Source organism: Natrix helvetica (genome assembly GCF_964273705.1).
Source record: "Natrix helvetica genome assembly, chromosome: 13".
Classification (NCBI taxonomy): Eukaryota; Metazoa; Chordata; class Lepidosauria; order Squamata; family Natricidae; genus Natrix; species Natrix helvetica.
Window position 1 is genome coordinate 3269881 of NC_138557.1, and position 20055 is coordinate 3289935.

Here is a 20055-nt window from a genome sequence, read left to right on the forward strand (position 1 = left end):
CATTCCCTCCTCACTCCTGGGGGAAGGATACTGCTCAATCCCCATTCCCTCCCTACTCCAGGGAAAGGATACCTCCACCAAACCACACCATGGGGGGGGGAGGAGGAAGGAGTATTATGTGTTCACCATCTTGAGTTACCCACCAAGTAATGAAGATGGGATAAAAATCTGATACATAATGGTAATTTTAAAATGGAATAAAACAGGGTAACCTTTTTAATGAGTTGGAAATGGGAGGAAAAGTTTGCCCCTCACCCCACCTGTGTTTTCTCCAGAATGATCAGATTTACACATGGTACAAAATTACGGTTAGCTTAACCATGGTTAGTTCAATATATCATAATCTGCAAGTGTCTTTTGATTTCATGCAGGGTGAGAAATCCATTCCTGCTAACTATATTGGTGAATAAAATTGTCTTCGCCTCATTATGCTGAAACCATGAAATACTAATATTCCTTTTTTTAATGGCTTTTTTCTTTTCTACTTTTTTATGTTATTGCAAACTGATTTAAGGTTTGTATAAACAAGCAAAACAAGCGAGCAAGTTATTGGAAACTTCTTCCCTCACTTTTTATTTTCAGAAATATTTAGAAGGTCCAGATTAGACCTTCAAGACAATATTTTGTCCTTAGAAGAAAGAAAAGATACATACTCATAACAAATAAATATATAGGTGGCAAGAGTATACTCCAAAGTTTCTAATCATTGGGGACTTTGAGTGGATGTGGGAAAACCTGATTGTTAGAAAACTGAAATAATAACCCCGTTCTCTTCCTCTAAAACTCTAGATTTCTCTAAAGTTTCCATCTATATATGAATATTGCTTGGTTGACCCTCATCCATTAAATAATCGGATATGAGTCATGAGACAAAATGAACAGACTTCGTGTTTGGATTTTTACTTTCAGAACTAATGAAAGCAAGCAAAAGACCAGAAGAAAAGAAGAGGAGAAGGAATGCCGGTGGAGAAGAAGGAGAATGAAAAGGAATGATAGTGGAGGAGAAAGAGAAGGAATGATTGTGGAAGAGAAAGAGGGGAAGGAATGCTGGTAGAGAAGGAGAAGGGAAAGGGATGATGGTGAAGAAGAAGGAGCAGCAGAAAAAGGAGAAAGAATGATGGAAGAGAAGGAATGATGGTGGTGGAGGAGGAGGAGGAGGAGGAGGAGGAGGAGGAGGAGGAGGAGGAGGAGGAATATGATCAGGAGATGGAATGATGGAGTAGGAGAAATTATGGTGTATGAGAAGGAAAAGGAATGATGGAGGAGGAGGAGGAGGAATGCTGGTGGAGAAGAAGGAGCAGAAGGAGGGCTGGAGGAGGAGAAAGAATGATGGAGGAGGAGGAATGATGGTAGAGGAGGAGAAGGAAAAAGCGAAGGAATGATTGTGGAGGATTCAGAGGAGGAGGAATGCTGGTGGAGAAGAAGGAGCAGAAGGAGAAGAAAGGCAGGAGGAGGAGGAGGAGGAGGAGGAGGAGGAGGAGGAGGAGGAGGAGGAGGAGGAGGAATGATGGAGGAGAAGAAATGATGGGGGGAAAGAAGGAGAAGGTATGCTGGTGGAGAAGAAGGTGGAGAAGGATTAGAAGGAGAAGGAAGGATGGAGGAGGAGAAGGAAGGATGGTGGTGGAAGAAGAGAAGAAATGCTGGTGGAGAAGAAGGAGGAGAAAGAGAAGGATGCTTGTGGAGGAGAAGGAGGAGGATCAGAAGGAGAAGGAAGGATGGAGGAGGAGAAGGAATGATGATGGAGGGAAAGGAGAAGGAGGAAGAAAGATAGTTGAGAAAGAAAAGAAGGATATGTCAACGAAATGAGCAACCAAGAGGAACTGGACCTACAGTACAATCTCTCCTTTTGTGAGATACCATATTTTAAGACCCAGAACTGTTCAGGCCCAAGAAAAGTCCGTGGCAAGGAGACTATCCCACTGCATGCAAATCAAAGCTTGGAAAGCAGGTGAGTGTGTCTGTCTGTGTGTGTTTGTGTGTGTCTGTGTGTCTGTGTGTGCACGCACGCTGATGATTAAATAGTCCATTTATCATTGTGTGACATTCGGTGTCTGCAGTTCCCGTGCCCAGCCTTTTATGATCTACACTCATAATCTGCATTAACTATCCTGGAGGAAATGACAATTTAAAATGGCTTAGTGACTGCAACGTTAGAATCACGCACGCTTGTTCAAAAGCGGCTTTGGGGAACAGGCTAAAAAAAACGCAGCTCCTAGTAGAAGGGATCTTCCGTTGGACACGAAATGTGTCTGCCGTGAGATCCCTGATCCTTTCAGGAAACCAGTGGGTTCTTCAAGAATGTGATCCCATAGAATCACAGCCATAAATCATCTTTGAACAACCCCATAATCCCTTGCAGGGTGGAATCGGGGCAACTGAATGGAGCTTAGTTTTTACTGGCTGGATGCCCTTACTGTCACCAATGAGGAGTTTCGTTCAGCAGATATATTCTCATTGTGCCCAGAGAGGGAAATATCTGCCTCTACCTAGGATTGAACTCACAGCCTCCTGAAGTTAGGAGTCAGGTTTTTCTAGAGTAACGAGTGCTTATCACATGGCCTAGTAACTTTAAAACCAGTCGCTGGGCTTGGAAACCCACAGTTAATGTTTCTGGATTGAAGGAAGGCATTGATAACGTTTTCCCCTCAAAAGCTCTATAATAACATTAATTTGCTCAATTTAATCTCCCGTAGTAAGCAGGGGTAAAGGAATACAACGTACAAAACAAGGTAGCTTTTTTAAAAAAAATTAAATTACATTATATTTATTTGCGAGGGCATAATTTTAATGCTTATTTTAATATTATTTTGGTGCTGCTTATTTTTATTTATTTTTTTAGGGGAAAAAAGCCCCCCCCCTAAGGCATCATAGAAGAAAATTAAAATACATAATAAAATTCCATTATTTAAAATGGTGGCGAGCCTATTCTGTTTGGCAGCCTTCATTCAGATGCACCGAATAATCTCTCACATAAGGGAGTCACACTGGGGTGAAAATTAATGTTTTGGTAATATCTAATTGGAGCCATTTTGGCCTCTTTGCAAATCTCTAAAGCTTTGAGCATCAAAGCCAACGCTGATCTCCAATCATTTTTCTCCTCCCACATTCCCCTTCCATAAACGTGATGACAGATTTTACTCCTAGTGTCCAAAACATTCTCCTTTGCGATAGCTAATGATTATTTTTTTTAAAAAAATATATCTTTTACTGCTTTTAAAAGAGGGACAAAAGAGAAACTGAGGCATGGAGGGGACCACAAAGAAGAAAATGCACACGTTGTCAAAGAAAGAAAAAACCCACACTCATAGAAAGCGCTTTTAAAAGAAAATGAAAAGAGGAAAAAAAACCCACTACAAAGGAATCATCGAAACTTTAATTGAGGACTTGTCTCTGGGGAAGGCAGGAAGAAAGGAAGGGAGAGAGAGAGGAAGGAAGGAAAGAAAGAGGAAGGAAGGAAGGAAGGGGAAGGAAGGAAGAGAGGAGGAGAAGGAAGGGAAAAAAGAAAGGGAGGGGAAGGAAGGAAAGCGAGGAAGAGAAAGAGAGGAAGGAAAGAAGGAAAAGAAAGAGAAAGGAAGGAAGGGGAACAGAAGAAATGAGAAGGAAGAGGGAGAAAGAGAAAGGAAGGGAGCAAGGAAGGAAAAGGAAGGAAGGGGAAGGGAAGAAAGGAAAAGAAAGAAAGGAAGGGGGAAAAGAGAGAGAGAGGAATAGGTTTTTTCTTTGAAGAAGTTTCGCTTCTCACAGGGAAGTCTAGTTGCCTCTTGAAAAAGCACCTTTGGGTTTTACTAGGAATCTGCTACTACTCAACACAACTTTGACCATCCCTTTTGGATAGGTAATCAGGATAACTCCAGATAGGTAGGGCAGCCGTTTGCTTTCCTAATAATAATCAAAGATGAATTTATGACACGGCATTAGCTGGATTCAGGTCTTACCTCCTTCCTTAGTGAAAAGAGGAGATAAGACCCTGCAACGATTCTACATCTGGTCAACTTCGGCCACATTTATTGAAACGTCCTGCTCTCCCCTCCAATCAAAGCTCTAAGGCACCCAACCATATTGGTGAAATCATTAATTTTAACTGTGGTTCTCAATCCAGTCATTTGTTGGTTTTCCCCAATGCACCTCTAGCCACGGTCCAAAGGGAGTCTTTGCTTATCAAAGCACTCTCAACTTTAGAGCTCATCATTCACAGCAACTTCCCTGTTGGATCGGTCCCTGGCAGTGAGTAAAATGAGCCTGGAATCTTTGACTGAGGAGACTTTAACGTCAAGAGGGTCCGTTGTGGCCATGACTGGCTCCTGGCCATCAAAAATTCAATGACAAAGGAAGACAAGACATCACTCCATCATTCTTGGGTTATGTATGGCTCTTCCGCTTTCTTTCTCATCCCAGAAAAAGCCCTGGGAAATTACGTGAAAGATCCATCATTGCAGAATAAATCATCCCAAATGGATCGTTCCTACTGTCTAATTTGCATAAATGTATAAAGGGTGCAGAATATTGATTGAGCTACATATTTTTAACTCATTTTTTTTTCCTTTCTGAGCCTTGGAAATCAACACCAGTGGGGATTTTAAAAAAACACCACCTTCAGAACAAAAATAAGTTGATGCAGCATTCTTAATTCCAAAAGATTTCCAAAAGGGTTGGGTAAAAAAGCAAGTAATAAAATTTCTTACAGTGTCGCAGAACGAAATCAAAAGATGAAGGAAACAGGTACCGTTTAGATACTTGGAAAGAATTTGACGTTGTCTTTTTCTAAATGGCAGTTGCATTAAAACTTATAGTTAAAAAGATCAAAATTAATACAAACTAAAAAAAATGAATAATAAGAAAAGAAAAAGTACAGAAAAGACAAATACAATACAATACAATACAATCGCAGAGTTGGAAGGGACCTTGGAGGTCTCCTAGTCCAACCCCCTGCCTAGGCAGGAAACCTTATACCGTTTCAGACAAATGGCTATCCAACATCTTCTTAAAGACATCCAGAACCAAGTCGATTTTCTTCAGCTCATGATGGACGCACAAGCTGCAGCCCACAGCTCTAAGGACGCAGATTCAGAGAAAGGTCCAGTCCTGTGGTGCCTCACTTAACAACCACACCGTTGAACGACCGCACCGTTGTTTCCGGTCCCGATTGTATTTGTAAGGCCAGATCGTGAGTCAACCATTTCATGAAGCCAAGCCTCAAACCACACACCCAACACACGTGGTAAAAAAAGACAGCGCTTGTTTGCCGATGGTCTTGCCAGGATGACACAATGAAAACAAGGAAGTGAACTTTTGCCAAAGGAACTGAACAACAGGTGAAAGGACAAAAACATTTGCGTGCCAGCTGCAGAATTCTGCATTCTTTCTTCCTAAGGAGACTTTCCCCTCCCTTGCCCAACAGCAAAGTTGATTTACCTTAGGCACATGCCAAATTGCAGTAGGCCAACAATTGTTGCCAGCTACCAGCTGGCACCGGAAGAGCTGAAAGGCACAGAGAGAGCTGCAACTGAATTCCTGTATCCCTACCCCACCCCACCCTCTGCCTGTTTGTTTAATGATCTAAACAGTGACCGCTGCCCGCTTCTGTTTTTTTCTGGCCTCTGGCATCTGACATTATCAAAAATTCCCCCTCGGGGTTGCAAGAACCATTAAAATCAAGGGAAGAGAAGAGAATAAAGAATAGAAGAGAAGAAGAGAAGATGGAAGAGAAAAAAGAAGACAGAATAGAAGAGAAGAAGGAAGAGAAGAAAAGAATAAGGAATAGAATAGAAAAAGAGAAGAGAAGAGGGAAGAGAATTGGGAAGAGAAAGAGAAGGAAGCAAAAGGAGAAGGAATGATGGTGGAGGAGACAGGAAAGGAAGAGAGGAGAGAAGGAGGAAGGGAAAGGAGAAGGAATGATGGAGGAGGAGGAGGAGGAGAAGGAATGATGGTGGAGGAGACAGGAAGGGAAGAGGAGGAGAAAGAGAAAGAAGCAAAAGGAGAAGGAATGATGGTGGAGGAGACAGCAAAGGAAGAGAGGAGAAAAAGAGAAATGAGAAATAGAAGGAATGATGAAGGAGGAGAGGGATCGATCCTCTCCAGCTGTTAGGATTCCCTTGCCCCGGGCTGGCCGGGCGCTCCAGGGCTTGTAGTCCTACCGGGGAGTGGCCCCAGGAGGCTGTCCCGAGGAGGAGCCCCGGGCTTGGCTCCTCTCCGAGGGCGGCTACAAAACCTCGGGAACTTCCAGACGCGGCTCAGAAGTTGCTCATCTCGCCCGAGGCTCTGCAGAAGCGCTCGCCATGGGAGACCCGGTCCTCGGCTGGGCGCTGGAAACCTGGGCGCTCGTCCTGCTGTTCCTGACCCTGCTGATGCTGTAGGTGGGGGGGGGGGTCGGGGGAGGCCGGGGGGAGAGAAAAGCCTGGGGAATCCCCTCCCCAGAGTGGCAGGGCAGAGGCGACAGCCTGGGGCGCAAAAGCGGAAATCCCAGCGGGTTTTTTTTAATTGTAGTTCTCTTTTAAGTTGTGACTTGACTTGATTTGATTTTAGTTTTTTTTTGTCTATTAAACTTTTCTTCTTTTCGCCTCTCCTCTCCCTTTCTCTTATCTCTTCTCCTGTTCTCTCTTCCCCTTTCCTTTCTTCTCCTTCTGCTCTCCTCTCCTCACCTATCTTCTTCTTTTATCTCTTCCTTTCTCTTTTCTCTTCTCTTCTCTTCCCTTTCCCTCTCACTTCTTCCCTCTCCACGCTGGGGCGCTTTCAGAGCGGGATTAGAGCGCTCGGTAGCTACAAATCGAATTTCAAGCCGTTTTTTTAAAATATATTGTAGTTCTGTTAAGTTGTGATTTGATTTGATTTGAGAGGTGTGTTTTTTTTGTCTATTAAACTTTTCTCCTTTTCTCCTCTCCTCTCCCTTTCTTTTATCTCCTCTCCTGTTCTCTCTTCCCCTTTCTTTTCTTCTCTTCTTCTTCTGCTCACTCTTCTCCTCTCCTCCTTTGTCTCCTCTCCTCTTCCCCTCCCTTCCCTTCTCCCTTCTCCTCTCTCCTTTGCTCTCCTCTCTTCTTTTTCTTGACATTTTCCTCTTGCTCTACTACTCTGAGTAACCCTGAGCTACATGAAAAAGAATAGGAGATGAAAAACTGCAGGGCATAATCCAGCTAGGCATACCCGAAAGTCAACCTGTGTGGCTAATTCATTGCTATCAATGCCACTCTCTCGATGTCAGCCCAGTTAGCATGACTGGACCAGGAAATCAACTGCCCCAGAAGGCTCCATTTACTTTTTTGGAGATCAGTTGTGATAACAGGTCATTGCAAGTCTTATTGTGATGGACTGCCTCCCCTCCCTACCTCCTTCTACAACAGGGAGGAGTCTGCTTGGACCACTTCCAAGTCCTACCTTCCTTTCTGGACTTTAAAAAAAAGTTTCCTTCCCTTTTACCTGGGAACAATTTCTCCATAGCTTCGCCAAGGTCCTCTTCCCCATTCTGTACATCTAGGACATCTTTGCTGCCCTTCAAGGTGGGGGTGGTCTGATCTTCTCCACCTGCCAAGATTTCCATGTTCAGATCCCTCTGACATTAGAAAGCTAGGACAACAGAGTTGGAAGAAGACCTTGGAGGTCTTCTAGTCCAACCCCCTGCTTAGACAGGAAACCCTACACCACTTCAGACAAATAGAAATCCAACGTCTTCTTTAAAAATTTCCAGTGTTGGGGCATTCACAACTTCTGGAGGCAACTTCTGTTCCACTGATTAATTGTTCTCACTGTCAGGAAATTTCTCCTCAGTTCTAAGTTGCTTCTCTTCTTGATTAGTTTCCACACATTGCTTCTTGTCCTGCCTGATTATCCTGCTAATCTTCTTTTGTTTTGTTTTGTTTTCCAGTTATGGGATCTGGCCGTATAATTTATTTAAGAAGTTGGGAATTCCTGGGCCAAGACCCCTGCCTTTTATCGGAACTTTCCATAAATATCGGCATGTGAGTATGTTATACCATTTCGTATCCTAGTAGCTTTTAGGGAAACCCAATGAGTTTGGATGAAAAGGAGCCATTCCTTTCCTAAATTGTGGGGGATATTGTGACTTGTGTCAGGAGTGGGGCAGTGGCCAAGAGGTAGAGCTCTCGCCTCACAATCAGGAGGCTGTGAGTTCAATCCTAGGTAGAGGGAGATATTTCTCTCTCTGGGCACAATGAGAATGTATCTGCTGAACAAAACTCCGCATTGGCAACAGGAAGGGCATCGGGCCAGTAAACATTTAGCTCCATTCAGTTGCCCATACTCCACCCCACAAGGGATTATGGAGTCGTTATAAGACAAGGATGAGGATGGTTGTGATTTGTGCATCCTCAAAAGAAGATCCGGGAGAATAAAGGGCTACTAGTACAGATAGTTCTTAGCTTAGGACCGTTCACTTCAGTTATGAGTTGAGGACTACCTCTAAAGCCATCTGCCTTTCTTAGAATCCCTTGGTCTTCCTTCTGAATCTCTTGTCCCTGAATCGGTTTAACCGTAAACATCACATCCATAGAGAGTCAAGGTCTACGGATTGAAGCATCTTTCATGGCTTCTTGTTACTCTTCCACTCTTGGTTGGAGAAAGGATTGCATTGCCGAGTTTTCATGGATCTCCTCCTTTTAATTTGACAGGGTGTTTTGAAGTTCGACCAAAGCTGCTTTGAGAAATACGGCAAGATCTGGGGGTAAGTCACCTGCAGATGTTCCTCACGGTTACGACGATTGCAGCTTCCCCACGGTCCAAATAAAAAGGAAGGAAAAGTCAGGCCTTTGTGTTTAGGACAACTGTGGCATCCTGGGGTCACAATATGTCAGCTTATGACCTTCCCAGCTGGCATCCAACAAGGAAGCTCATTGGGAAAGCTGGATTCCATTAGTGACCCCCTGATTCACTAAGAACTGCATTATTTAATTTGTTTTTGCTAGAGATGTCGGTTGAGCAGCCTGTCGTCATTCCTGAGAGCCCCATCCTTATTTCCTCCCCTTCTCGAACCCTTAAGGGGTAAACAGTTGTGCACAATCGCAGCTGCAACATACACGCCGCTTTGGGTACCAATCGAGGAGAATCTCTGTAGCTCAGGGTTGACGTGAAGGGTCCCTGGTGCTCGCTGAGCTGGCTTGTTTTCTTGCAGACCTTTCATGACCCAACTAGATAACATCATCAGTGCTAGAAGGGAGTGGGGTTTGCAGGGAGGAGGAGGAGGACTGTTGGGTCCTTGGTGTTTCCTGAGCACGATTGCTTTCTTGCAGATGTTTCATTACCCAAACTAAGTAGCATCATCAATGCTCCTGATGGTGAATCCTAGTTGGGTAATGCAACATCTGCAGAAAAACCACCAAGCTCAGAGAGCACCAAGGACCCTTCACTTCAACACTGAGCTACAGATATTCCCCTTTATTGGTATCCAAAGGGATGTGTATGCTGCAGCTGGGATTGATGATGTTACCTAGCTGAGTCATGAAATGCCTGCAAGAAAACTTGCTTAAGCCCAGAGAGCTCCAAGGAGCCCTGCTCATCCCCTTTGAGTGGAGAACTGAACATCAGGACAATGTTCTCTGCTCTCCCAATTGTTCAGCTGGAAAATCGGAAGACTTGATCCTGTCGACTTATAAAGATAAAGCCTACATTTCAAAACATCTTTTTCATTTTGACAATTAGAATATTTGATGGCCGGCAACCTGTGATGGCCATTTTGGATCCCGCCCTCATTAAAACCATCCTGGTCAAAGAATTCTATACTTATTTCACCAATCGCCGGGTAGGTATCCCAACTGGAGGTTGTGATAACTTCACTGGGGCTGAGAAATAGAAGGCCTGTAAGGGAACTTGGAAGACCAAGCCACGTATTGTGGTTTAGGTGTTGGGATAGCCCTGGTGACACCTGGGTCCACCTGTCTCCCTCAATCCTGGAAGCCTCCTGGGTGACTTTGGGCCAGTCGCTCTCTCTCTCTCAACTGAAATTCATATAATGGTTGTGGAAGAGATTGGAGATCTCTTGAATTCCCTCTTGAATTCCAGACTATCAGTAGATATCCGTCTATCAGACAGAAGATAGATGATAGAGAAGATGATATAGATGATAGATAGATAGATGATAGATAGATAGATAGATAGATAGATAGATAGATAGATAGATGATAGATAGATAGATAGATGATAGATAGATAGATAGATAGATAGACTAATGATATAGAAATAGATAATAGAGATAGATGGATATAAAGATGATAATTGACAGATAAATATTGATAATGATGGATGGATGGAAGGATGGATGGATGGATGGATGGATGGATGGATGGACAGATAGCGCCTGAGATTGATGTTGATATTGATAATGATAGATAGATAGAAAGAGAGAGAGAGAGGCTGAAATTGAGATTGATAATGATAGATAGATGATAGATAGAAGATAGATAGATAGATAGATAGATAGATAGATAGATAGATAGATAGATAGATAGGTAGGTAGGTAGGTAGGTAGGTAGGTAGGTAGGTAGGTAGGTAGATAGGTAGATAGATAGATAGATGATAGATAGATAGATAGATAGATAGATAGATAGATAGATAGATAGATGATAGATAGATAGATAGATAGATAGATAGATGATAGATAGATGATAGATAGATGATAGATAGATAGATAGATAGATAGATAGATAGATAGATGATAGATAGATAGATAGATAGATAGATAGATAGATAGATGATAGATAGATAGATAGATAGATAGATAGATAGATAGATAGATAGATAGATGATAGATATAGCTTGATAATGATATATAGATATAATAGATAATGATAGGTAGAGGGATAGATAGAATAGTTAAGAAGACAGCAAATTGAAAAGAAAGGACTGAGAAGAACAACATGAGGCATTTATGTTTTTTTATTTTCTTGCTATTTCACCTTATTCAGGACTTTGGGCTGAATGGAAATCTGGACACCGCCATGACCGTCGTTGTCGATGAACAGTGGAAGAGGATTCGCAGTGCCTTGTCTCCCACATTCACCAGTGGGAGGCTGAAGGAGGTAAGAAATGACGTTTGCATGCCTTTTGGACTTGCGTTGGATTTTTGTGTCACCTGGAGAAAACCCAGCCATTCCCATTCCAGCTTTGGAACGATGAAGCTTTGCAATTTCTCTCTATGAAAATGAGCTGAGTTCTGCTCGTCTTCATAAATCTTAGCAGAATTGTATAACTAGATAACATTTGTCTGTTGTTATGATCCACGAGCCTCAATGAATGGGATCTAGTTTAACATCATGGCTTGCTCAGTGCTTAAAACCAATGAAGGAACAGCTATCAAGTCCGCAAGCTGTGAAATTTAAGATTATAAGAAGAGCTACATTTTAAATAAGTTTTCAGAAGTTTCACACAGAAGCAAGTAACTCAGGTTGAAGTTGCTTAGCACTTATGGTTTGAAAATGGCTATCTGACGGAAGAACAATACGATATCGAATGAAGATGAAATAATAGGGAAGATCCTAGAATGTGCTGAGATGGATAAACTGACCAAAGAAATACAAGGAAAGGAAGAAATGGAATATTATCTAATTTGGGAAAAATAGTACAGGTGGTTGGGGGGATAGAAATAAGAAATAAGTACCTGGGAAAAAGTACTTTGTATTATAGATGCAGTAGAAATCAGTGGCAAAAGTCTAAGAAAGATAGGATTTATAAATCTAGGGAAAGTGGTAGAAGAATAACAAAGACTGTCTGATGTAAATAGCCAAAGATAGATTGTTAAGTAAAAGAGAAGGAAATAAGGGGATTAAAAGTGTAAAATTGAATAGAAATGTATTGAGAGGGAAATAGTGTACGTAAAGATGGACTGATAGATATCTGCTATAAGGAGGAACGTGAAGTTCCGATGTGTAAATGTTGTATATGTTTTTGTCAATGTGTTTAAGTGTTCAAAATTAAAAAAAATTAAAAAAATGCTACCTGAGCTGACTTGTTGCGTTCATTCTACAAAGTGTCTTCAGCATCTTGTCCTTTGGTCTTCCTTTCAGATGATGCCTATCATCAACCATTACAATGAAATCTTGGAGAATAACATTCGGAAGAAAGTGGAGAATGATGAAACCATAGATATGAAGCTGTAAGTAATACCAGTGAGATTAAGGGGAATCTGTAATCCAAAACTGTAATCCAAATGGATTCACATTTTCCATAATATGTGGAATCCCTCGTGCAGCTGTTAAGGATTCCCTGAGAACATCTGTTGAATGTATCGCGGGGTGGCTTCTAATGGTTGAGCCTTCACACTGTGCTACTTCTCCTTCATCCCTCCAGGATCTTTGCAGCCTACAGTTTGGATGTGGTAACCAGCTGCTCATTCAGTGTCAACATTGATTCCCTCAACCATCCCGACGATCCGGTGGTGGTGCACATGAAGAAGTTCCTCAGATTCAGCTTCCTCAGCCCTGTTTTAATCTTGGCTGGTAAGATCTCTTTGTAGGCCTACAAGATCTGTGCTCTGCACCTTGGCCGCTTGCTGGAAAGGCCCCCCTGATGGATGCCCTTCATGCTTGACATTTTTATGGAGGATTCAGATGATATCGTTGTAAAATTCCCATGTTCCCTCCCATCTTTCTTTTCTTTCTATCTTTTGTAAATATTAGTTGAAAAAAGGAGAAAGAAAAACCAGGAAGTGTGTTTTGTGGCTGGGAAAGGTTGTTTTGCAACTGTCTCACGTTAGCTCTTCAGAATCTGAGATTCTTGATTAGAACTTTAGAACTTCTCACCCTAAACTAGCATCACCCAAGGTCTTCACTGGCTACCATCCCAAGTCTGTGTTAGTTGTTAATAGTGGTGACGGTAATTTAGGAATCTGTTGGGTAGAAGAAAGCTGTAGTGGTGCAGTGGTTAGAGGGCAGTACTGCAGGCTCCTTCTGCTGACTGCCGGCTGCCTGCAATTTGGCAGTTCGAGTCTCACCAGGCTCCAGGTGGACTCAGCCTTCCGTCGTTCCAAGGTGGGTAAAATGAGGATTGTTGGGGGTTGCAAGAGGCTGACTCTGTAAACTGCTTAGAGAGGGCTGTAAAAGCACTGTAAAGCGGTATATAAGTCTGGTATAGCTTGGGAACGAAGGAAGGAAGAAAAGAAGGAAGGAAGGAAGGAAGCCATAGTGGCGCATTTGTTACAATGCAGCATTGCAGGCTAACTCTGCCCACTGCCAGGAGTTCAATCCTGACCGGCTCAAGGTTGACTCAGCCTTCCATCCTTCCGAGGTGGGTAAAATGAGGAGCCAGATTGTTGGGGACAATATGCTGACTCTGTAAACTGCTTAGAGAGGGCTGTAAAAGCACTCTGAAGCGGTCTATAAATCTTAAGTGCTATTGCTATTGTACTAACTGCTCAAGCTGGTAACTTTATTAAACGTCATTTATTTATTTATTGACTGGAACAATTTCAGGCTACCTCAGTCGTGATTGTTACCTTCTCGTGTAATTACCATTTTGCTAGAATCTCTCTCCTCCACAAAACTCATGGGGGCCTCCTACTGTTTTTTTTCTTGTCGCTGTGTTGCATCTCGGTTGTGTCCATGCAAATGATCTGTTTGCTTTTCTTCCCACCCCACGCCTCTCCCCCAGTCCTTTTCCCATTCTTTACCCCAGTGCTGGATAAACTCAACTTTACCATCTTCCCAAAGTCTTCCATAGACTTCTTCTTCGGGGTCTTGAAAAAAATCAAAGATGATCGGCAAAAGAAGGACCACACGGTCAGTCTGGACTTTTTGACTCATCCTTGTTCTTCTTCCGTGGCCCTCGTGAGCTGGGGTTGTGTGGGCTCAAGTGTATGTTTGTGTGTTTCGAGCAGGTTTCTGAACTTCCACTTGCGTTTCAAACATAGTCTTTTAAAGGAGAATATTTGTAGCTCAGGGTTGAAGTGAAGGAACCTTGGTGCTCTACGAGCTTCCTTGTTTTCTTGCAGACGTTTCATGACCCAACTAGGTAACTTCATCAGGGCAGAAGGGAGTGAGAGAGGAAGAGGAGGAGCTGTGGGGCCCTTGGTGCTCTCTGAGCTTGCTTGTTTTCTTACAGGCGTTTCATGACCCAAAGTAGAATAACATCAGCGCTAGAAGGGAGTTGGGTTTGTGAGTGGGGGGAGGAAGTGGAGCAGATAGAGGTGATCTTTGGTGCTCTCTGAATTTGCACGTTTTCATGCAGACATTTTCATGACTCAACCAGGTAACTTCATCAGTGTTAGAAGGGAGTGCTATTTGTGGAGTGATGGAGAAGAGGAGGAAGAGGAAGAAGAAGAACTGGGAGGTCCTTGGTGCTCTCTGAGCTTAGTTATTTTCTTTCACCTATTTCATAACACCATCAGAGCTATGATGATAAGGAAACCCCCCCCTCCCTTCTAGCACTGATGATGTTCCCTAGTTGGGTCATGAAACATCTGCAAGAAAACAGCCAAGCTCAGAGAGCACCAAAGACGCCCCTTCTAAGTCTGCAGTGGGCAATTGGACAGACATCAATGACAGTTTTTCGGTCTCTCTACCATTCCAGAACCGAGTCGATTTTCTTCAGCTCATGATGGATGCACAAGCTGCAGCCAATACCTCTAAGGACCCAAATGCAGAGAAAGGTAAAGTTACAGGTGTTGTGTCTGGGAAATTATGTATCGTTGCTTGGGGCGTATTGATGCCCATGGATTAACTCAAGATAAACATTAGCAAATGATGCTAATACCACTGGAAGAGAGGATGAACGAAATATCAGGCAATCCTTGACTTACAGCCACTCGCTTAGTGACCATTCAAAGTTACAACATCACTGAAGAAAAACAGAGACAGACAGACAGACAGACAGAGTGAGACTCAGAGAGAGAGAGACAGGCAGAGAGAAACAGAGACAGACAGAGAGAGAGAGACAAAGAGAGGGGGAGAGAGACAGACAGACGGAGAGAGGCAGAGAGAGAGATGGACAGATAGAGAAACAGAGAAACAGAGAGAGACAGACACAGACACACACACACACACACACACAGACAAAGAGAGGGGGAGAGAGACAGACAGACGGAGAGAGGCAGAGAGAGAGATGGACAGATAGAGAAACAGAGAAACAGAGAGAGACAGACACAGACACAGACACACACACACACACACACAGACAAAGAGAGGGGGAGAGAGACAGACAGACGGAGAGAGGCAGAGAGCGAGATGGACAGATAGAGAAACAGAGAAACAGAGAGAGACAGACAGAGAGAGAGAGAGAGACACACACACACACAGAGAGAGACAAAGAGAGGGGGAGAGAGACAGACAGACGGAGAGAGGCAGAGAGAGAGATGGACAGATAGAGAAACAGAGAAACAGAGAGAGACAGACACAGAGAGAGACACACACACACACAGAGAGAGAGAAACAAAGAGAGGGGGGGAGGAAGACAGACAGAGAGGGAGACAGAGGGAGTCAGACAGATAGACAGACAGACAGAGAGAGAGAGAAACAGAGACAGAGGGAGACAGAGAGACAGACAGAGACAGAGGGAGACAGACAGAAACAGACAGACAAAGAGAGAGAGACAGAGAGAGAGAGAGAAATAGAGACAGAGACAGAGAGAGAGAGAGACAGAGAGAGAGAGAGAGAAACAGAGAGAGAGAGAGAGAGAGAGAGAGAGAGAGAGAGAGAGAGAGAGAGAGAGAGAGAGAGAGAGAGAGAGAGAGAGAGCTGTTTAAAGTTGTTGATCAAATCAGATCCCCTGGATAATTGGGTTACCCTAAAAGCCACAAGTCAATGTGAGATATTTGCTGTTGTGTGTGTGTGTGTGGTGTGAGAATGAATGTGTTGAGGATGATCATCAGCTTCTGTGTTTTCCTTTCTCGCCCGACAGCTTTAACAGACAAAGAGATTTTGGCCCAGTCGATTTTTTTTATTTTCGGTGGCTATGAGACCATCGGGACCTCCCTCAGCTTCATGTCTTATTGTCTGGCCTTGCATCCCGACGTCCAAGAGAAATTGTACCAAGAAATCAATGGCACCTTTCCTAATCAGGTAAGACTCTTTTGGGGGGGGCTCTGTGACTCTCTTGGTTGAGGGGGGGATCGTTTTAGGAGCTTCCAGGCATGAAAAACCAGACCTACACATGCAGAGTTCAAGCTAACTACTTTATTGTGTTCTGCCTATAGTACAGGAAGCTCCCCAGTTTAGCAGCAGGTATATTTCTTATATACTAGATTGCCTTATTACTTTATTTTGTCTTGTTTTGGCTTTTTGTAAAGACCCCTCCCACCTATGACGCACTCCATCAAATGGAATATCTCGATATGGTGGTGAATGAAACTTTTCGCCTTTACCCTCCCGGGACACGACTTGAGAGAATTTGCAAAAAGACAGTGGAAGTCCATGGACTGACCATCCCAAAAGGAACCGTGGTTTTGATTCCCGCTTATGTCCTACATCGGATCCCCGAATATTGGCCTGAGCCCGAAGAGTACAGACCTGAAAGGTATGTTGTGAGTCCTTCGGAAACCAAGTGAATAAGAGACCCAGCGGCGTGAGGACATCAGTTGTAACTTCCCAAATGAGACGCAGATCATTCTTTGACATCTACAAAGTCACACAGGACTTATTTTATGATCCACATCCATAAACTGTCTGTGGAACTTAATTAACTCTATGGGAGAGAACGATGCCTAAGTTGACTCTAGCAGCTGAGACAATGGCTTGCTTTAATGTTCGAACAACTGAACGAAAAGCTGTAGGGCAGCTGGCATCCAGCCACACTGATAGGAGTAGGAGAGTAAAAGTACAGGAAGGAAAGTATATTTCATTTAGAAAAGATTCCCTCCTTGAACCGTGATGGGTGGGTCAAAATATGAGAAATGGGCCTCGTTGACCTACATTGTAGCTGTCACTAATTGGATGCCGTAGTAGACTCAAGGATTCTTGGGCATAACATCTTGAGAAATCCAAATTAATTAAGCAGAAACTACTTCTAAACACTTCTCTTTGCAATTCTTCACCTGTAGACAGAATCTTGCCAAACTAAAGCATCTACTTGCTTCATTAAAAAATATACTTGTCAGAGGCAGAGAATCAGAACATACGTTAAGTTGCAGTTGAGATTTATTGTTCAAGCCAACAATCTAAGTTCAACACTAAATTGGCACCAGATAAGGGTGAATGGGGGTTGAGGGGTTGAATTTAGACCATGGGAACATAATGACCACTTCCCTAGCTATGCCCACTCTTCTCCTAAAATACTCTGAGAATTAGTACAGAAGGGCTGCCTTAATTCTCTCCCCGCCAACCAAACCATATACATTTCAGTCTCTTGGTCCTCTGAAATGCAGCCCCTGCCACCAGGGAATCAAGTCTACATTCCACCACATCAGTTTAGCCACTGAACTCCAATAATCTCTCTCTGCAAACACTTACCTTTCTTCATTGGTCTCACTCCAGTTTATCCACTAGTGAAGGAGGAAAAGTGGTGTCTTTGTTACGAACTGAGGTACAGACTATTGGGAATAGTAGCTTTACTCAGCCGTGACTCTTTTCTGATTTCCACAAATAGGTTTAGCAAAGAGAACAAAGAGAGCTTAGACCCCTATACGTTCCTCCCTTTCGGGGCGGGTCCCAGGAACTGCATCGCTATGCGTTTCGCCCTCCTGGTGCTGAAAATGGGCCTGGTGGTCTCGCTGCAAAGATTTCGCTTCCAAACCTGCAAAGAAACACCGGTGAGTTTTACAGCTTGGGTTGGAAGCTGCTTCCTGCTTGTCCACTAAAGAGTTTCCTCAACCGATTTCCCATCTCACATCTGTGTCTTGTTCAAAGACATGAGGAGGTGATGAACGTGAAAGCAAGATCTCTTTGGAAAGACAGGGTTATCTTATCAGGTCCATCCTGTCTGTCTGTCTGTCTGTGTACTCCAACACCTAGGTTTTGCTTCTACATCTTACTGAGAATAGAGTCTTATTTGGTGCTTACAGCAGAGTGAAGCCCCTAGTGAAGCGTTGTAAGAATTACAACACAGAGTGGCGGGGGAGAAGCATTTGAGTTGAACAAAATACAACTGAGGCATTGTGTAAGCATAGGAAAAGGCGTGTATGCAGTGGTGGGATTCAACCCACGTAACAACCGGTTCTCTGAAAATGTAGTTTGAGGCCGGGGGGGAGGCGGCATGCGGGCAGAGGCCCAGGGCAAGGCTGGAGCTGGGAAATGGCACATTCCCTGACTCAGCCAGGGCAGGTGGTCAGTGGGCCGTGGCTCTGAGGCAAGGCCAGAAGTGGGGAATGTCATATCCCTGGGCCCCGACCCGAGGCAAAGAGGGAGCAAGTAGCATGCTTACCTTTGGTGCATAGAGCAAGCGATTAGCTGGAAGGTCTAGGGCAGGGTAGGGCAGTGTGGGGCTGGATGGGGCGGGGTGGTGGGGCTAGCCACTGGTTGATTTTACCAGTTTTCCGAACTGCACAAAATCATAACAACCAGTTCGCCCAAACCGGTCCAAATCGGCTGAATCTCACCCCTGCATGTATGTAAAACATGGTGGCCACCTAATTAGTGGAATCACTTCTGTTTAATTCCATGCCTGTGATTTTCTATCTCCCTTTCTTTCAATCAATGGGGAAGATCCCCTTGGAGCTGGACGACAGAGGATTCCTCAAGACAAAGAAGCCCATCATGTTGAAGTTGGTGCCCAGAGTGAAAGATGGGGAGTAGACATTCTGGAATCTGCAAAGAGGCAATGGTGTCTTCCTTTGTTCCTTTGTTCCTCTCTTCCCCCTCCCTCTCTCCATTCCTCTCTCCCCCTCCATCTTCCTTCCTTCCTCTCCCCTCCCTCCCCTCCATCTTCCTCCCTTCCTTCCTGTTGTCCCTTCATGTCACATAACAGCAGCAGTCTGAATCTACAGAATCAAATGCCCATTTAGACATTTTCTCACGCTGTTTTCAAGGAAGGTTGGGCATGCCAGTTAATCTTGGGATCCCAACTGTCTTCACTTAAAAAATAATAATAATAATAAACCTGATCATTTAATACACACATCACTTCATTTTGAGTGACTCATGCCACAAGCATCCAAGGGACCGTGTTGTGTACCAGCGCAACTTTCTGAGTCCTCTCTTAAGTTTCGTTCTTCTTCTGCCAAAGACAGTTCCTACTTCTTCAGGGCTCCTTGACTGCTGGGGTAGAAAGGTGATGAAATAAATAAAAGAGGTTTTGTGGAGAGCTGCTGTACCCGGAAAGAGGAAAAGCACCTGTTGGTCATGAAAAGATTTCACAATAAAAACCATACTAGCATCCTGTCTGAACACAACTGTCGAATAGGACAGTCATTACAAAGTACCGGGGGAAACCCCTGAGTTTGTCATCGGCTTTAATCTCAACAGGAAATGACAGATATTAAACGTGGGTCTTTCTATATGGGAAGTAGATGTCCTCCACCGAGCCATTTCTCAAGACCTGGAATAATGCTCACCACACAAGGTGACTTCATTCCGTTTACACAACGCCTTCTGGGTGTCGATCAGATGACATAACAAAGTTTAGGCCTGGAGGGAAACATTTCTATTTTGGGAGAAAGATCTTGGCCCAGTGGTTGAAGACGTCTTAAGGTACAGTTAGGTTAGAAGACCGAAATGTTACCTATTGTGCTTAGGTACAATTTTAGATGCCTGCAAAACTAGTTCTTGCCCTGCTCTCCAAAAGGAAGTACCTGCCCCACACCCGTTAATTCTGAGAGAGAGGAAGACAGTTCTACATGCTGTATGCTTTCAAGTTTGGTTTGTAAGTCCCTTTCCAATGACTCACATCAATTAAATGTATCTGATAAGGCGACTGCAGTTGAGTTACTTACTGGAACAGACCCTTTGCAGTTCCCGCTTCCATTTTCTGCTGCTTCAATGGCTTGAATGAACTCTCTGCTGCAGAGTGCTGTCCCTTTCTCCTTTTCCCCATTCTTAAAAATCCTGGCTAGTTCTATTGTTAAAATGTATCTAAACTAAGTGGTAGCCACTCCATATGTGCTTTTGTAACAGTCTGGTCTAGATTAAAAATAGATTTAAAATGAGTTAAAAATATAAAAATACTTATCGTATATATAGATTGATAAATAGATTA

The 20055-nt window shown here is 43.6% G+C and overlaps 1 protein-coding gene across 2 annotated transcripts; it reads left to right on the top strand.

The window, feature by feature from the left end:
* The first annotated feature begins 1737 nt into the window (after nt 1–1737).
* On the top strand, nt 1738–19770 carry LOC309398698 (cytochrome P450 3A24-like). 2 transcript variants are annotated; one of them, XM_081965833.1, is made up of 13 exons: nt 1738–1948; nt 7853–7946; nt 8616–8668; nt 9643–9742; nt 10905–11018; nt 12003–12091; nt 12286–12434; nt 13585–13712; nt 14503–14581; nt 15829–15989; nt 16217–16443; nt 17512–17674; nt 18567–19770. In XM_081965833.1, the coding sequence occupies exons 1-13, from the start codon at nt 1803–1805 to the stop codon at nt 18654–18656; spliced, it is 1593 nt and encodes a 530-aa protein (XP_081821959.1). In that variant the 5' UTR covers nt 1738–1802; the 3' UTR covers nt 18657–19770. The 2 variants fall into 2 exon arrangements, with proteins under 2 accessions (XP_081821959.1, XP_081821960.1); XM_081965834.1 differs by lacking the exon at nt 1738–1948 and adding an exon at nt 6039–6346.
* Nucleotides 19771–20055: the final 285 nt, after the last annotated feature.